General features: G+C 45.7%; 1 protein-coding gene across 4 annotated transcripts in view; it reads left to right on the top strand.

Annotated features, from left to right (window-relative positions):
* The window catches only part of CLUAP1 (clusterin associated protein 1), a 47,296-nt gene that overhangs the window by 1,559 nt on the left and 31,621 nt on the right, over positions 1-14,116 (top strand). For 3 of the 4 annotated variants that reach the window (XM_017504491.2, XM_017504492.2, XM_037729876.1), the window contains exons 2-5: positions 3,328-3,439; positions 4,639-4,723; positions 6,592-6,771; positions 11,377-11,472. In XM_017504491.2, the coding sequence (XP_017359980.1) occupies positions 3,328-3,439; positions 4,639-4,723; positions 6,592-6,771; positions 11,377-11,472 (473 nt within the window). Of the gene's footprint in view, positions 1-1,246; positions 1,266-3,327; positions 3,440-4,638; positions 4,724-6,591; positions 6,772-11,376; positions 11,473-14,116 lie in introns of those variants that run through there. The other variant, XM_037729875.1, reaches the window with a different exon arrangement.

Genomic DNA, 14,116 nt, shown 5'->3' with positions numbered 1-14,116 from the left:
ACGAGAGCGAAACTCCGTCTCGAAAAAAAAAAAAATATATATATATATAATAGAACAGAGCTTGACTAGTATGTAGTGGTCAGAAGTATTTAGGCAGTGCCTGACTCTGTGAAGGAAAGCCTGCTGCTTTCTTTTTCTTTTGTCCAGCCTGGCGACAGAGCGAGACTCCATCTCTAAAAAAAAAAAAAAAAAAAAAAAAAAAAAAAAAAAAAAAAAAAAAAAAAAAAGAATGAACAGCAACGAAACCGAGGAGAGGGGGCTGCATGATGATGGTTGCGGCTTTAGAGACTGTTTTTTGAGTTGGGTTAGCCTAGCGTTTTGAGTTTTAACGATCTGCCAGGGACCACTCTGTGTTATGTGCATTATTTCATTTTAATCATCTGCCCCCTGTATTTGGGAATGAGGAAATGGGCACAGAGAGGACAAGTAACTTGGGCAGGTGACACTGGCTGTAGGAGGTGATACTGGAGTTTGAATTCGGTTTGCCTGAGCTCCAGAAATCCTGAACTCTGCATCTTTCTGCAGGGCTGATGAGGAGAAGGGAGCTCGAATTCCTTTGCTAAGAGGATAGGGAAGTGTAAGAATGAGGCTAAGGGTACTGGCTACGGCTGGGCACAGTGGCTCACACCTGTAATCCCAGCACTTTGGGAGACCAAGGCAGGCAAATCACTTAAGGTCAGGAGTTCGAGACCAGCCTGGCCAACATGGTAAAACCCTGTGTCTGCCTAAAATTGAAAAAATTAGTTGGGTGTGGTGACGCATGTCTGTAGTCCCAACTACTTGGGAAGCTAAGGAGATTTGCCTGAAATGGGGGAGGGCCGGCGGAGGGGGGTGGGCAGAAGTTGCTGTGAGCCAAGATTGCACCACTACATTCCAGCCTGGGCCACGGAGTGAAACTCCGTCTCAAAAAAAAAAAAAAAAAAAGGAATAGCAGATGATTGCCAGTTTGGTGTGGTCTGAGGAGTCTCTTAAAGAGCCAATTTTCTCACTAAATTACTGGTGCTTGAAATTTCAAAATTAAAGATTACTCTGTGCTGGTTTCAGCAGCACATATACTAAAATTGGAACAATACAGAGAAGACTGGCAATTCTAAAATTAAAAAAAAGAGAGACTACTCCTTTTGGTTATGAATTGTTGTTTTCTACAATGTAAAAATATCCAGGAAAATATCTAGTTACCTTTTATCCACGTAACTACTGAGCCCTGAAGTGTGAATCCTGTCCTCTGTGATTTGAAGGTTTTTGGTGGCCACACATCATACAGGGTGAGTGTCTCCTCCCACTTAGTTTTTTCAGAGAGGCCAGTGCCCTGCCAGGGAACGTAGGATGGAGTTCTGTTGGGAAGCGATACAGGGATATTTCAGATTTTTCTTTTTTTTGAGACCAGTCTCACTCTGTTGCCAGGCTGGAGTCCAGTGGTATGATCTCGGATCACTACAATCTCTGTGTTCTGGGTTCAAGCGATTCTCCTGCCTCAACCTCCTGAGTAGCTGGGACTACAGGCGTGTGCCACCACACCCAGCTAATTTTTGTATTTTTAGTAGAGATGGGGTTTTACCATGTTGGCCAGGATGATCTCGAACTCTTGACCTTGTGATCTGCCTGCCTTGGCCTCCCAAAGTGCTGGGATTGCAGGCGTGAGCCACCACACCCAGGCAATTTCGGAATATTTTGACCTTAAATGAATGCTGTGAAGTTGTGCAATGTATGGTAAGGATCTTACTCAAATTAGTCTCCATTTGACAATAACAACACAGCATGAAGAGAACTTGAGTAGTACATAGTGGTCAGAAGTATTTAGGCAATGCCTGACTGTGTGAAGGAAAGTCTGCTGCCTTCTTTTCTTTCTTTCTTTTTTTTTTTTTTTTTTGAGACAGAGTCTTGCTCTGTTGCCCAGGCTGTAGTGCAATGGTGTGATCTTGGCTCACTGCAACCTCTGCCTCTCAGATGCAAGCAATTTTCCTGCCTCAGCCTCCCCAGTAACTAGAATTATAGGCACCTGCCACCACACTCACCTGACTTTTGTATTTTTAGTAGAGACAGGGTTTCACCATGTTGGCCAGGGTGGTCTCAAACTCCTGACCTCAGGTGACCCACCCGCCTCAGTCTCCCAAAGTGCGGAATTATAGGCGTGAGCCACCATGCCATACCGCGTTACCTTTTCTTAATCTGTTTTATAATCTAAATATGGTTCTGTAGTTCAGCCACTATAAGAGTTCTCGTTTGGGTGCACTTTGGGAGGCTGAGGCAGGCAAATCACCTGAGGTCAGGAGTTGAGACCAGACTGGCCAACATGGAGAAACCCCGTCCCTACTAAAAATACAAAATTACTCAGGCATGGTGGCACATGCCTGTAATCCCAGCTGCTCAGGGAGCCAAGGCAGGAGAATCGCTTAAACCCAGGAGGTAGAGGTTGTGGTGAGCTGAGATGGCACCATTGCACTCCAGCCAGGGCAACAAGAGCAAAACTCTGTCTCAAAGAAAAAAAAAAAAAAGATATGTTTAAATACAACATGACTGATCTTTTCTTATTATTTTTATTTTTTGAGTCAGCATCTTGATCTGTTGCCCAGGCTGGAGTGCAGTGGCGTGATCTCAGCTCACTGCAACCTCTGCCTCCTGGGTTCAAGTGATTCTCCTGCCTCAGCTTCCTGAGTAGCTGGAATTACAGGCACCCGCCACCACACCCAGCTAATTTTTGTATTTTTAGTAGAGACGGGGTTTCATCATATTGGTCAGGCTGGTCTTGATCTCTTGACCTTGTGATCTACCCACCTTGGCCTCCCAAAGTGCTGGGATTACAGGCATGAGCTACCGTACATGGCCAGCAACTGATCTTTAAAACTTGTGTTACTTGGGTCCTATATGCTCACTAAAATTAGAAACAAAGACAACTCAGAGACATGAATGTCATCCTGCCCATTCCCCGTAGAAATAACCACTATTAACATTTTAAAATAATTTTTAATTAGCTGAATTTGAGTCAAACCACTGTTGAAATTTTAAAATACTTTTTCTTCATAACATTTTATAAAGACAGGTGTTTCTTATTTTTAGCAGTAAAAAGAAATGAGATTCACAGCTAATCCCTCAATTCCATTTTTGTGTATAGCCATCTACTTCTCCCATTGAACTTAAATATATGTTTTTGAGGTAGCATTTTTGGTATTTTAAATTTTGTCTTCTTTTTGGTTTCCTTTGTAGAAAGTTGGCAAATAGACCCTAAAGCTGTCAACAGGTTGGAAATAAGGAAAAGCAAAGACAATGTCTTAATAAGGAGTTGCTGTGTGACGAGGAACTGACTGAATTGTATTTTACCTTGGACAGATTTCACAGAGATGATGAGAGCGCTGGGATACCCTCGACATATCTCTATGGAAAATTTCCGAACACCCAATTTTGGACTTGTATCTGAAGTGCTTCTCTGGCTTGTGAAAAGGTTAGAACTGTACTTGATTGACGTCTAAGAGTGAATACCGGATTTTATTTATTAGCCATCTAGAAAACAGGACACGGTTGTGATGCTGCACAAGGAAGAGTTTGTGGAGGTTTGAGTTTGACAGACCCACTTGTATCCTGTTAACAAGCAGCTGTGGCTGGGCACAGTGGCTCATTCCTATCATCCCAGCACTTTGCAATCCCAGGGGTTTGAGGCCAGCCTGTTCAACATAGCAAGACCCTGTCTCCACACACAAAGAACAGTTAGTCAAGCATGGGTGGTACACACTCATAGTTCCAGCTACTCAGGAGGCTGAGGCAGGAGGATCACTTGATCCCAGGAGTTTGAGGCCGCAGTGCCACTGATCATGCTACTGCATGCTTGCCCGGGCAGATTGAGACTGTGTCTCAAAAAAAAAAAAAAAAAAAAAAAATCATTGGAGTTTAAAGAATGCTGTGGGAGATGGAAATATTACCAGGAAGTGGTAAAGGGAGAGTGATGATTCCTCATTTGGGTGCTGGACTAGGCTGCCCTTCAGCCCCTCACTTCAGAGTGACGGGACCTTTTTACATACTTTAATCAGTACATTGGATTAGAAATAATGTAGATTTCTTTTTGTGTGAAAAATTGAATATGATTCAGAGTTGGCAGCTTTTTCTGTTAAGGACCAGATAATAAATATTTTACCTTTTGCTAAACATAAAACTCAGAGACTGCGTAAGATCTCTATTGCATCTCTTTTTCTTAAAATGTAAAAACTGTTCTTAGCTTGCAGGCTGTACAGGTTGGGGGCCGTAGTCTGCTGACCCCTGGTATCAATACCTTGAAGAGAGTAACTTCAGCAACTCTGCTGCTGCTCAGAGCTGAGTAATCAGCCCTGGCATTGATCTCTGAGTCAAGGGCTGTCAGCCAGGGTAGCAGTTTTCATTAGTTTCATGACCTGTTGAGATCTGAGAGATTTAATTTTATAAGCTCAGCCCCACATTTGATTTTTGAAATCTGTTAAAGCTGTTCTTAGGTGGGAATTTGTTCCCTTGGTATTTGATTTTGCTTTTGAAGTTTGCCTTACTCTTACTACCATATTTGGGGACTTGGAGAGTGTTGTGTTACAGACCCACTGTCCTCTCAGTTGCCCACATTCTCTTTAGTGGACTTTCTCCTTGGCTAACCTGTGCTCTCTCACCTTCCCTTTCTGATAGATATGAGCCCCAGACTGACATCCCGCCTGATGTGGACACTGAACAGGACCGAGTTTTCTTCATTAAAGCAATTGCCCAGTTCATGGTTAGTGGACAGTTATTTTGTGGAGTTTAAAATTAAGTAAACTAGAAAGAATTACTTTTTATTAGGGCTACGTTCAAATTGAGTAATTGAGTTTATTTTTATTTTTATTTTTTTGAGATGGAGTCTCATTCGGTCACCCAGGCTGGAGTATAATGGCACAACCTGGCTCACTGCAACCTCTACCTCCCAGGTTTAAGCACTTCTCCTGTGTCAGCCTTCCAAGTAGCTGGGATTACAGGCGCATGCTGCCACAATTGGCTAATTTTTGTATTTTTAGTAGAGATGGGGTTTCACCATGTTGGCCATGCTGGACTCAAACTCCCAACCTTAAGTGATCCACCCACCTCAGCCTCCCAAAGTTTTGGGATTATAGGCATGAGCCACCATGTGCCTGGCCTGAGTTTGCTTTCTAAAACCATTCCATTGCCGGGTTTCTGTGAAACTGTTTCACCAGCGAAGTTCCTTCTATTTGTTTTTTAATTCATTATTTGTTAAAAATTTTGTTTATTTTTTAATAGGTAACACATTTAATGGCTCACAAATTTAAAGTGGGCCGGGCATGATTGTTCATTCCTGTATTCCTAGCACCTTGAGAGGCCAAGGTAGAAGGACAGCTTGAGTCCAGGAGTTTGAGAACAGCCTCAGTGATATAGTGAGATCCTATCTCTACAAAAAGTAAATTTTAAAAAAATTAGATGGGCTTGGTGACATATGCCTATAGTTTCAGTTACTTGGGAGGCTGAGGTGGGAGAATTGCTTAAGTCTGGGAGGTTGAGGCTGCAGTCATTTATACGGTTACACTCCAGCCCAGGTGACCAAGTGAAACCGTATCTCAAAAAAAAAAAAAAAAAAAATTAAAAACATGAAACAAAATGGAGTAAAATGACTTTCTATCCTGTCTGCCCTAGGCCAAGTTCCATTCCAAATAACCACTATTTTATTTTTTTTGTTTTTTATTTTTTAATTTTTTGAGATGGAGTCTTGCTCTGTTGCCAGGCTGGAGTGCAGTGGTGTGATCTCGGCTCACTGCAACCTCTGCCTCGCAGATTCAAAAAATTCTCCTGCCTCAGCCTCCTTAGTAGCTGGGACTACAGATGTGCACCACCATGCCCAGCTAATTTTTGTATTTTTAGTAGAGGTGGGGTTTCACCCTGTTGGGCAGAGTGGTCTTGATCTCTTGACCTTGTGATCTGCCCACCTCAGCCTCCCAAAGTTCTGGGATTACAGGCGTGAGCCATTGCACTTAACCATAACCACTAATTTCAGTCTCCTCCAGAGTTTATGTGTATGCAAATAAAAATAGATATTTTTCCTTTGTTTTACACAAATGCTAGTGTACTATATACTGCTTGATGTACTTACTGTACACTACAAGATGTTTAGCATCTTGCTTTACTTAATGGCATATTTTAGAGAAGTTTCCAAATACATATAGAATTTCCTCATTCTGTTTACACCTGAGTGGTATTGCTTGCATGGATATGCCATAATTTATGTAATTTATATAGGTAAGCTTTTAGGTTGTTAGGCTTTGCTCTTTGAAACAATGCTGTAACAAATAACCTGTACATCTCATTTTGATTGTGTTTGAGTGTACTGCTAGAATAAGGTCTTAGAATTGGAATGGCTAGGTGAAAAGTTAACGTGCATTTGTAATTTTGCTGTCTTTTGCCAAAGTGCTCTCCATCAAGATTGTCCCAGTTTATATACCCACTCACAATATAAGAGTCACTTGAATGCTTTACTTTTACTAGGTTGTATCCCAGTTGTCAGCAGAGGCATTTTCAACTTAACCTACATGGGATTTGGTTTAGATATTACATGGAAAGGGCCTTCAACTTTTTTTTTTTTGTTTTGTCTAAAAATAGGCCACCAAGGCACATATAAAACTCAACACTAAGAAGCTTTATCAAGCTGATGGGTATGCAGTGAAAGAACTGTTGAAGATCACATCCGTCCTTTATAATGCTATGAAGTCCAAGGGGATGGAGGGCTCTCAGATAGTAGAGGAAGATATTAGCAAATTCAAGTTTGATCTCGGCTCAAAGGTAAGGACAATGGAAGCCTTGTAGTGAGCTTTGGAGCATTGATTTGTCAAACTCTGAAATGGAAGGTGTCTACTGCTTTCCTTCCTCCTTGGCTGAGGGCATTTTGTCAGTTTTGTGCTCATCAGTATTTGGGTAAAGGCAAAGTCACAGTCCATTAATTGAACTATTAAAAGCTTAGTATTTGTCAGGTTGCATTCAAGTGCTGGGGATACAGATGTGAACAAAAAGGACAGAAATCGTGTGCTTCTGCTCTTTAGTTGGGGGAGTCAGACTGTGAACAATGATGTAAGAGGTGTGGAAGGTCAGATGGACGCTGCTGGTGGTGATCTTAAATGGGGCGATCAGGAAGACCTCATGGATTGGATGGTCTTTCCAGCAGAGATCTGAGCGAGGGAAAGAGCGAGTGGCACAGGTGGCAGGTTGCTGCAGGGTGTCTCAGGGTGACAATTTGTTTTGAGCCGGGTGCGGTGACTCACACCTGTAAGCTGAGCACCTTGGGAGGCTGAGGTGGGAGGATCCTTTGAGGCCAAGAGTTTGAGACCAACCTGGGCAACATTGTGAGACACCATTTCTACCAAAAATAGAAAAAAATTAGCCAGGTGGGGTGGTACACACCTGTGGTCCCAGCTGCTCAAGAGGCTCAGGTGGAGGATTGCTTGAGCCCAGGCAGTTGAGCCACGTTTATGCCGCTGGGCTCCAGCCTAGGCAACAGAACGAGACCTTGTCTGGGGAAAAAAACATGTGTTTTGTCTGTTTGAGGAAAAGCAAAGAAGCCATGTGATGAGGGGTGGGAGTGACAGACCCTCTGGCACCTGGGAAGCGCCTGGAAAGCCTTTTCCTTTGCCTCTGAGGTGGGAATTGTTGGGATCTGAGCAGAGCCCTCCATGCTTATTTCCCATCCAAAGGGTTGCTCTGGCTGCTCGGCTGCCACCAGACTGAAGCAGGAGGCAGGAGTGGAAGCAGCGAGCCTGTTCAGAGAGCGTGGGGTGACTGTCGCTTTGGACAGAGTGCTTGTGGGAGGGGCACTGTGTCGTGTCTGGGAGTGACCACAGCAGCACGCCAGAAATGAAGGTTAAGCCGTTACTCTCTCACTGCCATGCGTTAATATAAGCAGGACTCTTAAACCAGAGCAGGCACTGACTCCTGCTATGCTGTATTCCCCTGTGGATCGGCACATAGGTCGAGGGCCAGGTGAATCCACGCAGATGGGGTCGTCTCAGTGTTGAGGCAGCCCCCAGCAGACGGCTTCTGCAGTTCTGTGGACTCTGTGGGGCGGGGAGGAAAGACTAGGAATGGTAAAGGACCAAGTACTGAGTCAGTGGGGAAGGCATTTCCAAGACCTCCCTCCTGCCCCTCATGAGGAGGCCTCAGCAGAGGTGCCTGAGGAGGACCTGTACCCAAGGCCTTAGGGAAGGAACCTAGGAATGAAGGCCCAGGCCTGGGAATGCACCTAAGAGCAAGGGCATGCAGAGTGCCTGAGACCACAGTGCACTGGCTGAGCACCAAGTCTGGTGCAGGGAGGAAAGATTCCCTGGTGAGGCCTGCTAGGTGAGGCTTTGTCATTGTCTATAGTCGGGCTTGAAAAGTCACACATGGGTTTTTTGTCCTGGTTTGGTTTTTTTTTTAAGATGGAGTTTCACTCGTACTGCCCAGACTGTAATGCAATGGCACGATCTTGGCTTCCTGAGTCTCTGCCTCCTGGGTTCAAGACAGTCTCCTGCCTCGGCCTCCCGAGTAGCTAGGACAAGTACATACCACCACGCCCAGCTAATTTTTGTATTTTTCTTTTTTTGGTAGAGACAGGGTTTCACCATGTTAGTCAGCTAGTCTCAAACTCCTTACCTCAGGGGATCTGCCTGCCTCAGCCTCCCTAGGTGCTGGGATTATAGGCATGAGCCACCACACCTGCCCTCACACGTGGATTTTTGTTTTTATTATTTTTTATTTTTTTGAGATGGAGTCTCACTTGTCGCCCAAGCTGGAGTGTAGTGACACAATCTCAGCTCACTGCAACCTCCGCCTCCCAGGTTCAAGTGATTCTTGTGCCTCAGACTCCCAAGTAGCTGGGATTACAGGTGTGCACCACTATGTCCAGCTAGTTGTTTTTATTTTTATTTTTTTATAAAGGTGGGGTTTCACCATGATGGCCAGGCTGGTCTTGAAATCCTGAACTCAGGTGATCCACCCACCTCGGCCTCCCAAAGTGCTAGGATTACAGGCGTGAGCCACAGCGCCCGGCTGTATTTTTTTTTTTTAGTAGAGACAGGGTTTCACCATGGTGGTCAAGCTGGTTTTGAACTCCTGACCTCAAGTGATCCACCCGCCCTGGCCTCCCAAAGTGTTAGGATTATAGGTGTGCACCACCATGGCCAGCCACGGATTTTTTAACCAGGAACGACACTCTTCAGCGGAAGTGTCTATAGATTGGGGCATATTTTGGTGGTGGATCTCACGGGATGATGTATGGGTTCAGAGTAAGCCAGGTGCTACAGGCCAGGTCTTGGGGCAGCCATACGGCAGAGCTTGCTGAGCGGGTGGATGTGTTCCACCTCTGTGCTATACTCTGCAAGAGCCACTGGCCATATGTGGCGAGCACAACTAAGGAACTGAGTTGAGATCTGCATTTTTTAAAATGTTAAAATAATTTAAGTGAAAATGGCTCGTGGCTAGTGGCTCGAGGTTACTATATTATACATCACTGCTCTGAAGTTTTTGGTGTGAGCCTCTGGCAGGACGAAGTTGCTGTGTACTGAAGCGGAGAAGGTTCTGGACGTGCTCCATTTGCCACGCCTGTTGGCTGTCCAGGTGGAGATGGTGCTCAGGTAGCTGGAGTGTGAGACTGGAGCCCAGGGAGAGCCCCGGCTGGAGGTGGGGAGGCATCAGCACACAGATGGTATTAAAGCCTTGAGGATAGAAGCAGAGCCAGCAGAAAAGAAAGGGGGTCCAGGAATGGAACTCCGACTCACTCCACTGTTGAGAAGCGGGGAACGTGACAGACTCCTGCAAAGAAGGTTGGGGATGTGCTGCCAGGAAGGGAAGAAAAGCAGGTAGAGCCAGAGCAAGCTGGATCCTGGAGGACCAAGGAGGGAAGCAAGCCATCAGCTGCAAGTGAAGAGGGAGAGTTGTCGCTGGTGGGTTGAAAGTGAGAGCCAGAAGATGGGGATTAGAGTTGTCCACGAGAGAGGGAGAGGTTGCAGAGCAGGGAGACATTTATGTTCGGGCTCCTTAGAAGAGTTAGCAGATTCCAGGAAGAAGGGGTGACACGCGCATCCTAAGAAAGAAGCCTGTACGAAGGGCTCGGTGCTAAATCCTCATTGTGGTTGTCATCACCTTCCTGGCAACAGCTTCCCTCTCTGTGGAGCCCAGAACCATTGTAAGTCATTAGTGGGTGCTACCCCACTGGAGCCTCTCCAGGCCTGTGGAGGAAAGTCTGAGGCAAAGAAGGAGGTTGTGGGAGAACGAAACACAGGCCATCAGGCTGCTGCAGGAGGATGTGTGTCCCTCAGGCTGCCCCTTCCTGTGGTCACTCCTCTGCTGTCAGGCACACAGTCCAGGTAAGAAGCTTGTCAGCTTTCTCCCAGTTATGCCTCCTGGTTGGGGGCTGCAGTTTGATTTGACATTAGGTTTTTTGGGGAGACCCAGGCGTCCTGGAATTGGTCTCGTTAGTACTTAGGTGATCATTTCCTGACCATGTGTCCTGCAGCCTGTGAGCATGTCACTGGGCAAGTATATGTTTGTGGTCACGTGTCCCGACCAAAGGTAGAAGCTGACATGAACAGGCTGGTGGTTGAATGTCTGCTAAAAATCTGTGTCTGGGCCGGGCGTGGTGGCTCACGTCTGTAATCCCAGCACTTTGGGAGGCTTAGGCAGATGGATCACGAAGTCAGGAGTTCAAGACCAGCCTGGCCAAGATGGTGAAACCCCATCCCTACTAAAATACAAAAATTAGCTGGGCACGGTGGCGGGCGCCTATAATCCTAGCTACTTGGGAGGCTGAGGCAGGAGAATGGCTTGAACTCGGGAGGCAGAAGTTGCAATGAGCTGAGATTGCGCCTCTGCACTCCACACTGGGTGACAGAACAAGAATCCATCTCAAAAAAAAAAACAAAAAACAAACAAAAACAAAACTGTGGTTGAACATGGTGGCTTATGCCTATGATCCCAACACTTTGGGAAGCTGAGGTGGGAGGGTCACTTGAGGTCAGAAGTTAGAGAGCAGCTGGGGCAACATAGCAAGATCCTGTCTCTATTTTAAAAAATCTGTTGCTGGCCGAGCGCAGTGGCTCACACCTGTAATCTCAGCACTTTGAGAGGCCGAGGCAGGCAGATCACGAGGTCAAGAGATCGAGACCATCCTGGCGAAAATGGTGAAACCCCATCTCTACTAAAAATAACAAAAATTAGCTGGGCGTGGTGGCATGCGCATGTAGTCCCAGCTACTCGGGAGACTGAGGCAGGAGAATTGCTTGAACCCGGGAGGCTGAGGTAGCAATGAGCCGAAACCGTGTCACTGCACTCCAGCCTGGCGCCTGGTGACAGAGTGAGACTCTGTCTCAAAAAAAAAATCTGTTGCTGAGGTTTCTGTTTTTGATATTTTCCTTCCAGATTGCAGATTTGAAGGCAGCCAGGCAGCTTGCTTCTGAAATCACCTCCAAAGGAGCATCCCTGTATGACTTGCTCGGCATGGAAGTAGAGTTGAGGGTAAGCATTGCAGTACTTCCATAACTATGCAGATTTTCTCTTCAGGGTTTTCTTTTTCAATTCTGTTTCTCCCTTTTCAGTTGTCGTTTAATGAAATACACCTGGTTGAATGAGCTAACATGTGGAAAGGTGATACAGGATGTTAGCTGCCCTTCCTGCTTCTGGTGGGCACTGGTCTACCTTTAACTTCTTGTTCAGGAACGGCAGGTACATAGCATGCGATGAAGCTGTCCTTGTGGCCACTGGCACACTTTATTGACCATGATGCTTTCTTTTGGTGTACTCTGCCTCAGCATTCTTCTCAAAAATTCTCTTTGGAGCTTGCAGTTCCCAGACCTTGCTGTGCAGTGCAAATACTCTGGAATCTCTAAAGACTCCTGAAGCCTGGATTTCACTCTGAGATCCTCCTTATGGAATGTGACCTGGGCATGGGGAATTTTCAGATTTCCCCCCATGATTCTAACAGCAGAATTTGAGACCGGTGATCTTGGCGTCAATTCCAGTCAGCTGAAGTTGATGTTGCAATGGAGACTGGTTTGATTTGCAATCCTTATTCCAGCCAATGTCAGCCAAGAAGTACGTGCCATCACCTACATTTAAGCAGCTATTTAAGAGTGGAGTAGTGTTTATTTTTTATTTTTTTTATTTTTTATTTATTTATTTTTTTTTTTTTGAGACAGTGTCTCGCTCTGTTGCCCAGGCTGGAGTGTAGCTCGATCTCGGCTCACTGGAACCTCTGCCTCCCAGGTTTGGCTGATTCTTCTGCCTCAGCCTCCTGAGTAGCTGGGATTACAGGTGCATGTCGCCATGCCTGGCTAATTTTTGAATTTTTAATGGAGGTAGGGTTTCATCATGTTGGCCGGGCTGGTCTCAAACTCGTGACCTCAAGTGATCCGCCTGCCTCAGCCTCCCATAGTGCTGGGATTACAGGCATGAGTCACTGCTCCAGGCCTAGAGTGGAGTAGTGTTTAATCCTTACCTATAAAGATTTATGGCATTTGAAGTTTACATGCTCAGTCTAATGCTTTAAGATTAAGTGAATTTCTTTCATTCACTTCCTATCAGGAATGCCAGCCATGGCTTCTCTCTCTCACTGCCTTGTCTGTGTTCTGGCATACCCTGGGAGCAAACCGGAAGTGGAAGTCTGGGGAAGAGGGACTTGGGTGCCAGGTCACTATCCCTGCTTATCGTATATTGACTTGGCAGTTGCCACCCAGTATAGTGTGATTGGCAGAACGAAACTGCCACTGACATCTGCTCGCTAAATCAGATGACGAGTAAGGCAACTCCAGGCTTTCCCTGTGTTCTGTTTGTAGTGCAGTGGTGTATGTTTGTCTGTACATGTCCTTAAGAGACTCAGAGACAGGAGCTGGCTACTTGCTGATTGCCGCTGGAGCTGTGGCATTACTGTGAGACTTCACTTCCATCCCAGGGGGACTCTTTCAACACTGTCCTGTAAAGAATGATGAAGTAACCAGTGGCTGAACTGTTCCCAAAGAAATCGTGAGACCCTGAATATAGTACTTTTCAAATTCTGTGTGTAGTCATGATCCAAGGAAGAGCCCCTAGCCAATCTTTAACTCGGTAAACATTTACTGAGGAGCAGCACCAGCCACAGGCAAGGCATGAGCTCTGCCTCCTTGACTAAGTCCTCACCCTGCTCTCACGTGTTCCCACCAGCGTGCAAACATGCACCATAGAAGAAAGGGAGCACAAGACCAATGTTGACGCGGTGCTCCAGGAACCTTGTCTTACTCTATTCAGGCTGCCGTAACAAAACGCAATAAGCTGAGTGACTTGTAAATAACAAACATTTGTTTCTCACAGTTCTGGAGATTGGGAAGTTCTAGATGAAAGCACTAGCAGATTTGGTGTCTGAGAAGGGCTCGTTCCCCACAGTTGGTGCCTTGTTGCTGAGTCCTCACATGGCAGCAGGAGAGAGGGATCTCCCCAGGGTTTCTCTAATGAGGTCACTAATCCCGCTCCTGAGTGTGCCACCCTTGTGAGCTAATCATGCACTAAAGGACTCACCTCCTAACATCATTGCATTGTGGGTTAGAATTTCAACTCATCTCCTAACATCATTACATTGTGGGTTAGAGTTGGGGTCACACAGACATTGTCTATAGAAAACCTCATAAATATATCCACATTAAAATCCCATGTCTCAGAAGTTTTCAGCACTGATATGATAGTCACACGTCTCCTTTGATTTGGTTAATGGTTCATGCTAGGGGCAGGGCCATGGTAATTGTTCTTTCCAGTTGTGTTTGTTAGTGATAGGCAACTGAGAGGGACTTCATCCTAAGAAAGATTATAGAGGCTGGCAGGGGATCCTGACAGCAAGCTGAACTGTGCTTAGTTTGGGAGTCACCTGGACAGAATCAGGTCAAGAAGCAAATTTGGGGCCAGGCACAGTGGCTCATGCCTGTGATCCTAGCAGTTTGGGAGGCCAAGGAAGGTGGATCACTTGAGCCCAGGAGTTTGAGACCAGCCTGGGCAACAGTGAGACCCTAAATCTATTAAAAAAAAAAAAAAAAAAAAAAAAAAAAAAAAGCAGCAGCACATTTCAGAGAAAAGATAATGGATGCTAAGTTCAGTTTTGCTCATAGAGTTGGGGGCACATGGGGCCTCTGGCTGAAGA

The sequence above is a fragment of the Cebus imitator genome, unplaced genomic scaffold (genome assembly GCF_001604975.1).
Source record: "Cebus imitator isolate Cc_AM_T3 unplaced genomic scaffold, Cebus_imitator-1.0 Scaffold322, whole genome shotgun sequence".
In the NCBI taxonomy this organism is placed as follows: Eukaryota; Metazoa; Chordata; class Mammalia; order Primates; family Cebidae; genus Cebus; species Cebus imitator.
This window is presented reverse-complemented; position numbering and strand designations above follow the sequence as displayed.